At 25.4% G+C, this 17,485-nt stretch overlaps 1 protein-coding gene across 1 annotated transcript in view; it reads right to left on the reverse strand.

Annotated features, from left to right (window-relative positions):
* Positions 1–261: 261 nt before the first annotated feature.
* LOC100214544 (TBC1 domain family member 9) overlaps positions 262–17,485 on the reverse strand; it is a 90,709-nt gene continuing 73,485 nt past the window's right edge. Inside the window, exons 17-29 of the mRNA XM_065798088.1 lie at positions 15,607–15,701; positions 14,898–14,992; positions 7,944–8,090; positions 7,468–7,579; positions 5,507–5,567; positions 5,112–5,300; positions 4,838–4,939; positions 4,658–4,756; positions 2,494–2,685; positions 2,218–2,413; positions 1,986–2,099; positions 1,198–1,643; positions 262–1,071 (exon numbers count right to left, since the gene is read on the reverse strand). Coding sequence (XP_065654160.1) covers positions 388–1,071; positions 1,198–1,643; positions 1,986–2,099; positions 2,218–2,413; positions 2,494–2,685; positions 4,658–4,756; positions 4,838–4,939; positions 5,112–5,300; positions 5,507–5,567; positions 7,468–7,579; positions 7,944–8,090; positions 14,898–14,992; positions 15,607–15,701 — 2,532 coding nt within the window. The 3' untranslated portion in view covers positions 262–387. The remainder of the gene's footprint in view (positions 1,072–1,197; positions 1,644–1,985; positions 2,100–2,217; positions 2,414–2,493; positions 2,686–4,657; positions 4,757–4,837; positions 4,940–5,111; positions 5,301–5,506; positions 5,568–7,467; positions 7,580–7,943; positions 8,091–14,897; positions 14,993–15,606; positions 15,702–17,485) is intronic.

Here is a 17,485-nt window from a genome sequence, read left to right on the forward strand (position 1 = left end):
CACGGACGGTGTAACCAGATTTAGGGACTTATATCCCAGTAACCACCAATGATAGTACAATCATACGCCTAAAGGATTTTTCTGGGTCATGACATCAAGCAATTTTTCATTTTTTTACAACGGTGCTTAGTTAATGGACTTGATATAAATATTAACTAATTTGAACATTCACCTTCACTGAACAGTCACTAAACTTTTTTCCATTAAGCAATAGAAAATATTTTTTGCTCAATTTATTTGTTAAAAAATGAAATACTCAAGTAAATAAAAAAAAACTAATTTCAGAAAATATTTGATACAAACTTATTAGAAGAAATAGAATTTTAAAAAAGCTATATAAATGACTATAAATGAACATAAAAAATGTTTTAACTCATTAAGTATTAATTAAGACGATTGAGAACAAGAAAAGCCGCCATTTTGATTGTACTTTTCAATTGCGCTAGCAAGATCGAAATGTTTTTCAAAATGTTCTGCTAGCGTAGTTTCCAATACCATACAAGCTAAAAATTGACGAAATTTTATACGCCACTCTCTGTCCAGAACACCGAGAGCTGACAAGCGTATTTCAGACTCACTCTTACTTACCTCGCCAAAGGTATCAGGAATGCCATCAGATTCTTGTGTTATGTTATGTTTTATTTCAAAATTGGATGCAGTTGATTGTTCGGATTCTAATGAAGATAATAAAGGCTCATTCTCCAGAAACAAATTATTTTGATTTACAATAGTGTAATCTGTAAATTCATCAGTTGATTTTGCATCCAAAATTTGAGTTTGAAAATCTTTTAAATCGTTTTGATCAAGCAGTATTTTCATTAGATCTTTATTACAAGATCTTTCAAGCACATTGTTTTCTGAAATGGGCGAATTTATTTTATCGTTACTACCGGTAAAATGATCGGTGTGAATTTCTTTAGACTCGTTGGATAATTCATATTCTTTTGCAAGGTCTCCGATTTGTAACAATAGTGTTCCGCACTGAGCAATAGCCTGGTAAAGAACTTGTTCTTTTAATGGATCTTCTCGAAACAGTGAAAAAAAACTTTTCCACAATTCAATAAATTGTTCCTATAAATAAATAAACTGCATTAAAAAAAAAAAAAAATGACTTTACAGATTAAAGGATAACCCAGTGTTTAATAATTAAAGCCTAACCCAGTATTTAGGCTGTGCTATAAAAATTATAAATTATACTTGATTCATATCTGGTAAATCGTTATCATCTTCACTCTTATCTTCAATCATAAATTCAACAAACTGCTTCACTTTTAGACGTCCCGATTTTGTCATATCAAATATGTTCGAAGCATCAAAGTCAAATTGATCATCATTTGTAACGCTAGTAAATGAATCAGCAACATCATTATGAACACAGCAATCAACATAATCCAAGGTGTCACTGTTTGGTTTGTTAACTACAACATAAGAGTTAGAATCTTCTGCTTTGGTTCGTTTTGCTCTGTCGTTCTTTCCGTCAAAATGTTCTGAAAGAAAGTTTAAAGGACTTTGTCTGTCCAAAATCGTTTTTAGAGAATTTGCCGTAATCTCAACCTCTAAGGGCTGACTGGTTTTTGTGTTTGTGCGATCTCTGTCAGTTAGAGATTTGGACAATAAATTAAGATTATGTCCTTTAGATGAATCTAAAATATGTTAGTTTATTTTTAAATAGATACTACATTATAAATAAATTTATATATTTCAGAAAGATATTTGTGTAGAAAAATAAAAAAGTGAATGACATGATTTTAAGGTGTTACCTTTTTAATAGATTGATTTACAATTTCCTGGTTTGTAACCTCTTTATAAGGTTATTTAATATTAGGAGTGTATATATATATATATATACATATATATATACATACATATATATATATATATATATATATATATATATATATATATATATATATATATATATATATATATATATATATATATATATATATATATATATATTAATATACCCATTGGACTTATTTTACCTGTCTCCATATCTTCATCTATGCTTTGTTGACGATAAAAAGGTGATTTTTTAATGACCAAGATATTGCCATCACCAAAAATGCTCAACTCGGCATCATCTTCAACTGCTTCTGCTAGATACGCAAACAAAATAATTGAAACAAGTAGAAATGATGAAAGGTAGTATATACTTCATTATTTGAGCAGAATAGAATTGAGATAATTGAACAGAATAGAATGGAGATAACTAACCCGCACTTTCTACAACATCATACGAATTATTGTCTGTTTTAGAAAGCTCTGCAACTTCTTCCAGTGTGAGGGCTGGAGGCAAATGCATTTTATAAAGCAAACGCATTTTCTTGTTCATATCTCCGCGACAAATAATTTCAAACACATTTGTGAACTCTTTGAAGTTTATCATTCCACTACCACTCGTGTTTACCACCTGAAGAAATAATCTTTACATTGATTAACGAGCTTTTATAACATTTAATCACAGAAAAAAAAAACAACTTTTAAACATACTATAAAGCATCTCCGTGCAAGCGTGTCACTTAACTCTCCTCCACCCCACGGACAGAGATAAGCAAACAATTCTTGAAAACGTTCACAATCGATCCAAATTTCTTCATGTGGATCTTTCCAGCCACTGTACTCAGCAGGTAATACCCTATCAGTCTTCTTACTACCCCAGTAGCGACTTTTCATATGTGATGTCTACTCACCATAATATAATACGCATGATAAATTTATTAGTATACAAATCAGCTTATTTATTTCATTATTTTTTTATTTATTATTAAATAATACTTTTTCAAAATTTACGTCATATTTATTACTTAAACTTTTAAATCTGACATTTTTGAATGTCAAATTAGTTGTGCAAATTGTACCACTAATTATGTTCCAAAAGTAGTACCTTATTTTAAAATGTCAAGTAGTATGAGTTTTAGAAAATAGGTAATATAGGCAAGTTATGGTTAATATGGGTTAAGTTCAAAACATGGGTTAAGTTCAAAATATGGGTTAAGTTCAAATTACTGCATCAAATCTAAATATTACGAAATAGTACCATTTCGTGTACTAGAGACATGGTTACCAGTAACTGTTACATAGTACACATTTACATTACATACTTCTCTGCAGCGTTTGATATTGTGGTTACCGTTATGTTTACTTTTCAAAACATTTTATTCTAAATATGGTATCGTTTGTATCGCAAGCGATAAGATATTTAGAATAAAATAAGATGCAAAGCAAATAAAAAAATTTGAACAAGTGGGCAAAACAACTTCTACTTTTATAAGTCGCTGGAATGAAAATGAATTCTGAGATAATAAAATAAAACCAGTAGATACTTTGATTTAGTAGATACCAGCAGAGGACATAACACCTCACAATTACTAGGAGGAAAAATCGAGTTCAAATACAAATGTATCCTGCTTCAAAACAATGCACTTTAAAATAAAAAAAGACAAAAATAAATTTTAACTATTTTACTTTTGAAGCAGCTGTTATTTTTTGTAATCTTTACTACTCTACATCAAGTAATTTAAAATACAAACAATAAAATATCACATTTTTTAGTAAAGTTTCGCGACATATTAAACATTTGACATAATGAAACTGCTTTTTATTTAGTAAAATATTTTGTAAAATATTTTGTAAAATATTTTGTAAAATATTTTGTAAAATATTTTGTAAAATATTTTGTAAAATATTTTGTAAAATAGTCATCATCAGCATAGATTGACTTTCAATACTATTTATATATATCTAATATGTTTTAGAGAAAATACCTTGAAAATCACTGAGCAACAATTAATTAAATATACTACTTTAAAATAATTTAACAACATACTACTGATGCAATTAATGGAAACACAAACCAAAAATGTATTTGAAATACTTTTTTATTTTAAACACATATCAACTTATATTATATATTAACATATATCGGCAATACTTTTAAAACTTTGTTTTGTGGTTAACGAAAATATTATAATAATCTTTTACTTTTTGGCAATCAAATTTAAAGTTACTTCATATATATATATATATATATATATATATATATATATATATATATATATATATATATATATATATATATATATAAATAATATAACGCAATCAATAATAATATAACCCAACAATTTAACTTTTTAACTCCTCGATATAAAGTTAGAGATTTAACAAAAATGACAACAAAAAAAATATGCTATTATGATGCAATATAACATTCGTATAATAATTCGTATATAATACTCATTTAAATTTGGTCATCTTTGGCGTTATATTTTTTCTCAATATAACGGATTAGTATATTTTAGGTTCTAAATTTTGTCGTTTATTAACTTATAAATTAAATAAGTAACACTGATTTTTGTAACAATTATTGTTGTTTTTTATTCAAATTACCGTTTTTCAGTTCAAAAATTAAACACTTATTTCTATCATGTACGAACTTAAGCGCTCAAGAGAAGTCCAATAATAACAATCGCTACTCTTTGATTGTTAATAAATTAACAATCAATACATAGATGTATTTTCTGGCTTTACCTTATTTGTGAGTTAAAAAGCTGATAATAATATTATTTAGGATAGCAAACAAAAATTTAAAAACACTGATATACAAAAAAGCATTATATGGAAAAGTACACACACAGACACACACACACTAATATACCTTGAATATTGTAAATAAGTTTTCCAGTTCATCTGCTGGAAATGCACTATCAGCAGCTAAGTGTCGCAACACGTTACGTTTTACACTGTCTTCTAAATGCTAGCATTTATAAAATGTTATAAAACGGAAAGAAAAAGAATAAACTCATCACCATAAACTCTAATTTCATAATAAGCTTACCTGCATAACGCGCAACCTTTGTTGGTTTCTTTGCTTGTCGATATTTTCAGATGTCATAAACCCAAATTTTTGATACGATTGTACTATTAAATCGTTAATATCCTAAAGTTTGATAAACACTTTACCAACAGATAATGTAGAATATAAATATTCCCCGTCACAACTCTTTAGTAACAAATCCTGTATGAGTTGTCACAAAACCACTAATTCACCCCCTCCTTTAAAAGTGTGACGTACTATATGGACGACCTCATATGTTTAAAGAAATATTTACCACTGGAGTTCCTGTATTAAATGGCAAATTCTGCCTGCGGTTAGATCTCTCAAGTACTTGAGAAGCATCTCTACTAGTAATCCGATCAAAATAAAGTCCTAAAACAGTCATTGACTCTCCATCGTCAACACATTGTAATAAACGTTCTTTATTCGCTTCAAGGATAGTAAACGCCAGCTGAAACAACACCTAAAAAAATATACCAAAGTAAATGACATGCTAATAACGTCTTTGTAGCTTAACAGCAATAAAGATCAGTATTTTTTGTATTAAGTAAAGCGAATTAAAACAAAATAAACGAGATTTATCTCTAAATTCGTTGTTTGAAGTCTGAGTCTATGCCTGTAAAAAAATTTTTATAAAGGCCATGGCTTTTTTAAAAAATGTAAATATACCTTTACGCCGTCATAAAAGAAGCAATCTAGTATGTTTACTGCACATGACAAAGGTACAACGCTTCAATGATGAAAAAATAAACAAAGAAACATTCAATACAATAAACATACGAACAATAAAAACCTTAATAAATATCATTGAAAATAAAAACAATATAAAAAATCTACCTAGAAAAAATGAAAAAACTGGTCAAATAATCAAAATCTTTTCTCAAATATGATTTTTTCAAAAAGAAAATATTGTTATACCTAACCATGCAAACTTAGGTTGAAAACGAGTAGGAAAAAATTTGGCAATCGAGGAATAGGAAAAAACACTGAGAGAGTAAGTTTTCGAAATTTAGTTGTTTTTTTTTACACGTTTTTTTATTTTCTATTTTAATACAATATCGTACTTTGCTTCTTAATTTTTGTTGTTTTCTAAAAATACATAACATTCTTGTACTATAAAAATTTTTAAATAAATAAACAAATAAATTTTTTTTTTACATACTTGCAATAAATTTTATCTCAAAAAAGTCTTTTATATCAAAAAGACTTGGTGTTTTTTGATTTTAGATAATAATTATTATTATAAATTATTAAAGATAATTATCTTTAAGACTTCAACAAAAATTCGTTTTGAAAGTTCAATATTTTGAATTTGAAAACATCTTTTACTTTCCAGTTAGTTTTAAGTTAGCCCAACATTTCCATTTCCATCACAAAACAATAGGGCCATCAATTAGACGGTAAATACAAGCTATTTTAGCTTTTAGTGTTTGTGCAAATAGAATGGAAGAATGCTAGCATTTTTATTTTTTAATAATATATAATTTTAGGCATTTTCCAAGCGGTTTTCATTTTGTTATACAAACTTAACATTTGTTTTGTTAAATATAAACTTTAACGTTTTTTCTGTTAAAACGAATTACAGCTCAAAAATTAAAATATACTTCCTCTGTTCCGAAATATTGTTCCCATTCGCATTCGACATAAAGAATTATTGAAAATAAATTTTGTTAGTTTTTTTTATTTTTTATATAAAGTATATATACTATTTTATATAAAAAATATATATATAAAATATATTAATAAGATATATTAAAAAAAATAAATAAATAACAACATAATTTATTTTCAATACTTCTTTACGGTCTATACAAATCAGAACAGTATTTCGAAACATTGGTAAAAAAACATTAACTAAGTGAAACTAATTTAATTTTTTAAACCTTAAGTTTTTCGTTAAAAAATTTTTAAATATTAGGTTACATTATTTTAAATTCTAATTTTTTCATTAAAAAGTTTAAATTTTTCATTTTAAAATTTTTAGACCTTAGTTTTTTTATTTTAAAATAATATCACGGTATGCATCGTTATAAATGCCATATTTCTTTTTTTTGAATGTATTTAGAAATTAAGGTAAAAAATCAAACGATTAAATTTTCGGGCAAACATTTTAAAGCATTTGTGGTTCATTCGTAGTTGTACGTATTTTGGCATTTCGTCACGAAGCGAACAATAATCATTAAACATTCCGACTGCAAGAATATCATGAACTGCATAGTCATATCTTTTTGTAATATTAATTACATTGTCAATTTTATTTAACGCTGCCGTTATTTATGCATAAATAACAGCAGCGTCATAAATATTGTATATTTAAAACTTTAAATGTTGCCAACTTTAGTTTATTTATTAAAAAAAACTTTTACTTGATAAATTATAAAAATATTTTTATTTTTATAAAAAATTACTTTTTATGTTGTTTTGATTTGGCTTGGACTTCAGGTTAGGTTTATTCAGTTAAAAACTGTTTTTAAATTATTACTTCATTAATTCCCAATAAGATCACAGCTCAAAAAAAATTTTCGTATTTTACAGGTTTGCAGTTTGCTGCTCACATTAAACATTTTAGAAATCAGTTTAAGTAAAAAATCCAATAATCTTGAATGAAATATAAAATAATTAAAACCAACTTTATGAAGATAGTGAGAAACCATGACAACGAAATCATACTCAGTATACCAAGCTTTTTTAAATGAGCGTGCAGTAATGGAATATATTCAGCAGTTAAAACTTCAAACACAGCTAAAACATATATAAATTTCATAATTAAAAAAATTATATAAAATTAAAAGGTACAGAAAACATACACATGCAAAAAAAAAAATGCCTTTTTTAAGAGACCCTGCTAATCAACCGATGGAGGATCTTACAAATTCAAATTCCTAGAGGGAAAAACGCTTCCTAAATTTAATGCCCTAAAACATCTTTTTCCACTAAAAAAGAGCAAGATAGGTAACCCTTTGCGTAATATTTCTTAAACGTTTAACTTATGTTTTATTCTTCAGAGACTTTAAGTATGACGTCAGTGTAGGATCAAAATGATTGCTACCTTTAAACTACTCTATTTGCAATACTGCAAATGATTATTACCTATAAACTACTATACCTTGATCGACAAGTGCACCAACAACTTTTGTATTGTAATAATCAGGTAGCATGTTTTCACAGACGCTCGTTAATAGCCAGAATGACTCCTCTTCCGTGCAATACAATAATAAAACAGACGCAACAATGTTCATAGCTTGACAATAACCTTCAGAAAAGAAAAAGAAATATATTTTTTCGCTCAATTAACAGCTTAAACATTGAAAAGTTATATTTAAAAAGTATATTATTTAATTTATTATAGTAAATGTAATTTTAACTTTTTTATAAAAAAAAACTAATTAACTTTTAATTATTTCTTTCAAAATGCATCCGAGTTAGGTAACAACTTGCCCAGAAAATATTGGTAACTATGGTTAATAGGTATAATGTTAGTGCGTCAAACATTGGTTTGAACTAACATTAGAGCAGCTAGAAATTGTAACAAATCAAAAAGATAAATAAATAATAAAGCGGGATAGATGCAATCATTTTTTTAAACTTATAAAAAATAATTAATTTGACGTTAAACTTATTAGAACTTTATTCAGAACTCTTTTCCTAAAACATCCGTTTTTTTCGCTTTTTGATTCGCTCTACATCGTATCCTAGCAACAAAATCGTATCCTAGCTGCTCATTTAACGATATCAATCTTTAATTCCATTATAGAATGTTTTCGCTTGTGAAAAACAAGTATATTAATTTTGAGTTTATTGAAACATAAAGAGATTAACATTTTTAGTATAAATAACTGTTTATTTTTAGTATAACAAAAGATATTAGTAAAAGCCAAAATATTTTATTTAACTGAAAGGTATTAAGCATAGAATTTATCATTATTCGTTGTATTTATATCCTCCCGTAAAAGTAAGTAAAAGTTGTAAAAACTTAAACGAAAAACAAAATTTATTTAAAAAAATAATATCCAATTTAAACTTAAATACTAAATACATTCATTAACGAGAAAATAAATTTAAAATTACAAGTTATTTAAAAGTTTCAAGCCTTATCCTAACAATGACGATACAATAGTCTCATATAGCCGGAGAAATAGTCCCGCCAAGCATAATCGGAACTATTTTGTCCGTATATTCAGCCTGATCGTACTAATTTAATATGTATAAATAAAAGGACAATTATATAATAATTTTTAATAATTCTGAAAAAATAAACTTTTTTTTATAATTTTCTACATGTTTTGTTAATCAACAATTAAAAATTGATAGAAAATGTTTTCAAAGTTAATAGTTTTAATTTGGTATAATAAAAATACCAACTGATTATGTTAATTGTTATTAATGAACTTAATGTATCAGAGTTATTGAAAAACAAACATTTTTTTCTTAGAATTATATAAAAAATCTTTATAATATTTAATGCTTAAACAAGTAAAATGCAATATAAGTAACTCCTAATATTTGCTGAGTTGCTTTCATGAGTTGCTTTGAACACAAAATGCAATAGTATATAATATACAACAGTATATTTCTAAAAGATATATATATACATATATATATATATATATATATATATATATATATATATATATATATATATAATATATATATATATATATATATATATATATATATATACACACACACAATACTGCAAGACTTTGCATACTCAATAATGGTTTGTGAGTAAAAAATTAAAAACAATATGGTTTTATTATCATTGGTACTTTATTAATATGCTTTATCAAATTGAACTCAAGCACTAAACGCAAATGGAAAATTCAGGTTTACTTTCTTTCTTTTTAACATGTTTAAAAGAAATGTTAAAATGTTATTAGGCATTAAAAAAAAAACCTAAAAGATTTATGAATTCTATTTCAATATATTATTCAATTTATATTACATTTTTTAATTACATTATTTACATCTTAATAGTATTTATTTTATTAAATATAATGTCATTAGTATTTACCCATGCCAAAAACCGTGTATTAACCGTTTTTTAGTATTTATATCAATTTTTTTTACTTTTTTTATCACTCTGTTACGTAAAACCGTGAATATTTTTTCAGTTTTACTACCGTCAGCGTTCACAGGAGCAATTACTTTTGACAGAATAACGTCTTCAGTAGCATCATTTTTCCATAAACCTTTTTTACTTGCAAAACGAAGTTCGCTTAGTGAGGCACTAGCTGATGACTCTAAAACAGTTGTCATGAAATTTTCATTTTTCTCTCTATCACCCAAACTTTTCATTTGCACACTGTAATTTTCAACATTAGCGACTTTCAGGTTTTGCTTACCGTTCGGTAATGAGCACGTCATTTTAATTAAAAATACGATATACATATAGGCGTAGAAGAGTATGTAATTCATCTTTATCCGGTGTAAAATAGTTTTACACAGATGCTTGATTTATGGTTTTATAATATAACAATTCTATAATTTTCGATAATAATTTAAAAAGTATTCAGCTAACTACTCAGGTTAAATCGTAATAAATCAGTATTTTCTCGTCACAAATAAAATCTATCAGCAAATAACAGCAATATAAACAAAGGCCACAATCAGACAAGTGACCACACCGATCGTGTACAAGCAGACTTAATCGTAATAAAAGAAACAAGGTGTTTATTTATAGGACCAATGATCGCAGGCGCGCTGAATATCGGAAACAAATTAGCTGATACACACATTCTTAACGAGCCTACGCATTATTCGTCGGATAAACGAGATTTTGTGAATCATCCAATTATACAAATTTTTGAATCTTGTTCAAAAGTAAGTTATTTATGATTTTTACCATTCAGCCACAAAAATAATTAAACACAAACTGATCTCGCCTGGAATGTTTAAAAAGCTGATAACATATAAAGTCTTTTTTTAAGCTGCATTAAAAACCTAACTTTAAAAACTTGAGGAGAGCCATAAACAAGATCAAAAAAAAAAAAGATTAGAAAAACTCAAAACAATGCACTTCGCTATTTTTAAAACGCGGGCAAACAAAATAATATAAGTTAATATTCCGTCTAAATTTATTTATTGTTATACTGATAATTTGAAATAATTTAGTTTTGAATGTGTAAAATAAATAAAAAATTAGAAACTTAAAATAGTAATCGTACTAAATTATTCAAATCATATTTATAAAAAATAATGAGTACTGAGGAATTCACCTCTAAGGAACAAGGTTTGAAAATCTTTGAAAATGCAATAGTATGAGACTTATTGCACTGAAACATTCTGCGGAAATAATATCAAAACTAAGTTCTTAAAAAACTTTGTAAATACATCCATGGAAACATAAAACAAAAAATGAGAAGCATTAACGTTGCAAGAAACGCAATTCGATGTAAAGCGAAATAGTATTTTAAAAATGCTTATAATTTCCGAGACAGAGTTACCGTTGACGTATTTGTTACCGGGTTATAACTTATTTAATATAGGTATTTGTGCAATTTTAAAACCAAACACAACATTACAAGCCTGTTTACACACTGGTCCACAGAAAAAGTTTGTTGTATGGTATTTTTTCTAGTTTTGTAAAACGGAGTAATGGTCAAATATAATTGAATAAAAATAATGAAAAAGAATAATAAATAAAAATAAACAGATAATAAATCGATGCTTAACGAAAAACCTAGCTTAAAAAGTTATTTATTTAAATAAATGAAAAAATACGTTTTTAATTTAAAAATTTTCTTATTTGACGCAGACAGTTTTGAAAGTTTTGTATTAAAAATGTTTCTTGCTTAGGGTAAATTTGACAGATTCTAATTACCTATATAATTTTTTTTTTAATTTAACAAATTCTGGACAAAGAAGATTCATATTAATATAAATCTCTTATTAAAAAAAAAGACTATTTATTCAAATATTAACCAATAATCATTGAATATCACAGTTTTTAATAATTTTCTTTTAGCAACTCTTGAGATTACTAAGGCCAAAATAATTTGCACATATTTATTTAGGTTTTAATAACTTGAAATTTCTAAATTACTAGCTCGTAAGTAGTCATTAATAGATAAATAATAATAATATATTAAATATATAGATATTATAAATAGATAATAATAATAATATAATAAATATATAGACATTATAGTTAAATCAAAAAAAAGTTTTAAAAATATGTTTCAAGTTTCAAAAAATAATCTATATTTAAAAATAAAAAAACTAATTTTAAGAGATATTTTTTTATAGACGAAAAGACAAGAATGTAGTTGGAATGTAAAAAATGAATGACGAATATGCCGTCACTTTTTTCTTTTAATAATTTATCTTTGGCAATCGCAAAAAAATGCGATTTAGAGTTAAAAACAACTTTGCAGTTTATTGTTATCTAAACAGACACACGTGATAGAAACAAAATTGTCAAATGCTGCACCTGCTAGTCTTTCATTTTTCAATTATTTAAAAATGAGGTTAAAACAATATATTTTTTTAAAAAAAATATAGCATGTTGCAACTTTACATGATAATTTTGCATTTCTTAACATATTAGCAAATCACAATAAAGCAAACCGAGATACCACATAACAGCAAACCGAGACACCGCAATACAGACATGACAACAATTGCTATTAAAATGCAATATAAATTTGTTATCCCAAAACCTTTTGTTCTCCATGCCAACATTCGTTAATGAATTGCAAACTATTCGGTAGCACCGCTAACTTCTTTTTCTTTTCTTTTTTTTTATGTTAGTTTTATTTTTGCTGTGTACTTGACAACCCTCTAATAAAAATATTTCTATCTTTTTATTTTTTCCCCATATTTTTTTTCCATTTTTAATGAGTTTATGAACACATGAGTAAAACATAAATTTTTTCAATTAAATTTTTAAATGAAATTAGAATAATCTTAATTTTTTTTTTTTTAAATCTTCAACAATCTTCAATCGGTAAATTTATTATTTATTTTATTATGTTATTTATTAATATACAATATAGTTTTATTAATATATAACTTTATTAATACAAAATATTATTTTATTAATATACAGTGTAACTTTGATAACAATTTCTTCTTAAGCTTAAAATCATAATTAAATTCTAGTTAAAAGGATTATTATTTTATATTAACTCTAATATTTTTTTACAAATATAAACACATGTTTATATTTGGAAACTTAAGTTTTAATTGAAATATAATGAAACTTTTTAATATATCCTTTTTTTTTTACTTTATCAAGCATTTGTTTTTATATCAGTCGAATCAAGCGTTGATTTATAACGACGCAGAAACTAACTTCTTAAATTGTTAATTTCAACACAAAGTGCTCTAGTTAAATTAATGCTAATATAAATGAATAAAACACTTCGACTAATGTTTTTTAATCTTTATGTTTTTACTTCATATTTATAAAAGTTATAGTTAGTTGTTAATAACAATGAAAACGCTATAAAAAAGTTTAATTAAATTAGCATAAGTATAATAACATGTAATCTTGCAAGTTTAGGTCTCTAACATCTCCGGTGCGGTTTTACTGCACCACATACTATACACACCACATGCTATACACACCATATGCTATAGAATATTAAATACATTTATTAATTAAAATACAATATGCTATAAACAAAACTTACTGAAGATTATCTACAGTGGTATCTATTATAAAACACGAAATACAAAGGGTTACTAGTAAAGGTTATTGATGTATTACGCATCGGTTTTATCTGTTATAACCAGTACAATCAGATAAATTTATGGAAACTTCAACACTGTTTGTTTAGAACAAGGGTCTCTGGATTTTTGCTGTGTATACTGGTTATAACAGATAAAACCGATGCGTAATACATCAATAAAGTTCTTAATTAACATCATTTTCATTTTATTAAGGAGATATTGATTAAGTTGCCAACGGAATTGTGATTATAATGGTGAACAAATATGCACTTGTCAAATTAGCAATAAATTTAAAAAGGTGAACCTAGTTCACTTTTTGTAAGTATAGTTGTATTTAGTTTCTTTAAAGATACTATTATAAAAGAAAAATTGATGAAATTTATAAACAGAATAGAATGGAAGCCAAATAAGCATCAGTTATGTGCCTGGATCATTTTGAAAAAATTTAAAATACGAAAAAATTTTATCTTCTATAATGCTTAAAATTTTATATTATTTGTAAACCTCCAACTTAGAAACCTCCATCTCAGATAAAAGTTACATGTTTCAAAAACTGCATAAAATAACATTAATATGCTATCATACCAGTTTTATCCACTGGGATATCATATGCATAAATATGATATGATAATCTAACTCTTCAAATAGATTTATTTTCCAAAGATTTTAAAGTCTTGCTTTATATTTTTGTTATTTGTAGACTCTACCCCTTTGATCAAATCAATAAATGTTGAATCATGAAGTTATATAACAGTTGACCACTTTCTCATTGGTTTAGAACAATTAACAACTGTTAGCTCACAAATTTTTCTATTTTAAATAGTTTGATGTCTTATATGCAAAACCTTGAAGAGAGTTCTTATTGTTTAGTTAATGAAATGTTATAACTAATCTTATATAAAACCAATAATTGTCCATATTCTTAACAAGTATTATGTTTTGTACTTATACAATGGAATTGGTCAACTTTTTTTAATTTCAATGTTACTATTGAAAAAGTTAGTACCATGGAATTGATTCAATAAAATCATCAATGTTATTGTTAAGTAAGAAAAAAAATAAGCAATGACTGCATTCTCCTTTATTAAATGAAATGTATTTACAACAATCTTGAAAATACAACAGTGGTAGATTAACTGGACTGAGGTAATATAATGAGGTAATATACTGAGGTAATCAAATGAGTTGTAATTATGATTATCTGTAATTGAGATCATGATCTCAAAAAAATCAATAACTTATATAATCAAAGCTACCTTAGAAAAAATAAAGACGATGCATTATCTTCAGAAGAGAGACAAAGGGAAACGATAATACTTAACTTCGCCTATCCTTATTACAGCATGACATCATTAAAATATTTTTTAAACACCAAAAGTTTTACCTATATTAGGGTTGCGCCAAGCATAGGCAGTTAAAACCCTTCTCAGTGCATCAATTCCAACTTCAGTTTGAAAAGCAGGATGTCCTGGTAGTGATCTATAAAAGATTTTATATTAATCAAAGATAAATCTTTAATGTTTGTTATAATATTTTTTCAACATTTTGTGATAATATTTTTGTAAATTCTGTATTGTACTGTAAAAAATGTGTATTAAAATAATAAAATGTATAAATTAATAGCATACTACATTAATTTATACAACATTTTCAAAAAAAAAGAAGAAAAAAAGGAGAATAATGAAAGAAAAGATTGCTGCCCAATGCCAAACGCTCAGTCGATGTAGTGGCACAAGTATAAAATATATATAAATACATAATATGAAATTTCAATAACATACAATTTTAATAACATATATGCAATATTATATACAAGTATAAAATATATAATATAAAATTTTATAGTACTTCAAAAAAAAAAAAAAAAAAATTATAATTTAATAAATTGTTTATAACAATAATAGAAATAAGATTTATAAAAATAAAAATGTTTTTTTTTAAAAAAAATGAGCCCTTCTAAAAAGTGGAATACTTTTTAGAAGGGCTCATTTCAAAATTTTTAGGACAAAAAGTCCTAAAAAGTAGAATAAAAATTAGGAACGCTAATTAGTGAGCAGATGATGAGGTGTTTTTGTTTACAGAATTTATATCACCTGTGTAAATCTCTCTCAATTTCTTCACTCGTCATAACCATTTTACCACGACTTTCATTGACCATTTTGCCATAGTAACCTGGATTTGAGACCAGCTAAAAACAAATTATAAATAAAATAAAAAAATAAAAATAACTTATTCTATTATTTCAAAAAGTTTTTTGAATTAATAAAAAAAAGGTATTTAAGTTATAAAGAATTTAAAATAAAAGAAGTTTTTTTTTTAAAACATTTATATTACTAAACTCTTTTGAAGATGTCAACATATAAAATATAATATTTATATTGTCTTCGTGGGCCTTGGTATGTAGCCTCTATATTGCAATTAGCCGGAGGAGGATAAACGCATGGAAAGAAGGTATATATTAAATAAAATAGTATGTTAGATGTATTTTTATATTTATTTTTTTGTAGTGCCCAGTCTTTTTGAAAAAGCTCCCTTAATTATTATTCTCGTTATCTGATCTATATTTAAATTATTTAAAATTGTAGTCATCTGTAGAACAAAAATTTTGATGTTAATAATTGTTAAATTATTATTTTATTATTATTTATATACAATTTATATCATATTGATTAATTTTGATTGTAACTCTAAATGAAATACTACTATTGAAAGTTTTTCTCAGGTTCATGCTTTGGTTTCGGTTTTAACCCAACCTTGAATTTCAAATGTACCTACATCTGAATATTGAAGTGCTATGCTGGACAATTGAATAGATGTTTTCAAAGTTCCCTGGAAAAGCTGCCAGTTGATATAGTGAATTTACTCCACAAAATGCTCCTCTTTTGCCAAAACACACAAGTACAATGATCAGGGTCATTTGTGAAGATATACTTTCATAATTGTTTATAAAAAATCTATAAAAATCCATAGCTTTTTTAAATTATCTGCAATGTATTCTTTAACTTTATCTACTTCTAACCTACACTTTCTTCTATATCACTGCATCCTAATTATCTGCAACTGTACACTCTACATGCTTGCTCTACATACAATTTTTAAACATTTTCAACATTACTTTTCTTTTTTTTTACTATAAATAATGATTTCTTAATCTGATCTTATCATTTTGTAAATAATGATTTATTAATCTGATCTTATCATTTTGTAAATAATGATTTATTAATCTGATCTTATCATTTTGTAAATAATGATTTATTAATCTGATCTTATCAAAAACTGTTACTGCAACTGAGAAAAACCACATCAGTGCTTTGGAATTTAGAAACAATGGTCATATGCTCCTTACTTTATCAATAGATTTGATTTCAACATAAGTTTAAGTATGTTGTGCAAGCTTTTGATTGACTTACCATCTGTTAAACTATCTGTTAAAAAGCAAAATAAAACAATTTAATGAGGCAATTTAAAAGTTTTTTTATTTATTTACACTCTACATGCTTGCTCTACATACAATTTTTAAACATTTTCAACATTTCAACTTTTCTTTTTTTTTACTATAAATAATGATTTATTAATCTGATCTTATCATTTTGTAAATAATGACTTATTAATCTGATCTTATCATTTTGTAAATAATGATTTATTAATCTGATCTTATCATTTTGTAAATAATGATTTATTAATCTGATCTTATCATTTTGTAAATAATGATTTATTAATCTGATCTTATCATTTTGTAAATAATGATTTATTAATCTGATCTTATTATTTTGTAAATAATGATTTATTAATCTGATCTTATCATTTTGTAAATAATGATTTATTAATCTGATCTTATTATTTTGTAAATAATGATTTATTAATCTGATCTTATCATTTTGTAAATAATGATTTATTAATCTGATCTTATCATTTTGTAAATAATGATTTATTAATCTGATCTTATCATTTTGTAAATAATGATTTATTAAT

This window comes from Hydra vulgaris, chromosome 05 (genome assembly GCF_038396675.1).
Source record: "Hydra vulgaris chromosome 05, alternate assembly HydraT2T_AEP".
Taxonomy (NCBI): Eukaryota; Metazoa; Cnidaria; class Hydrozoa; order Anthoathecata; family Hydridae; genus Hydra; species Hydra vulgaris.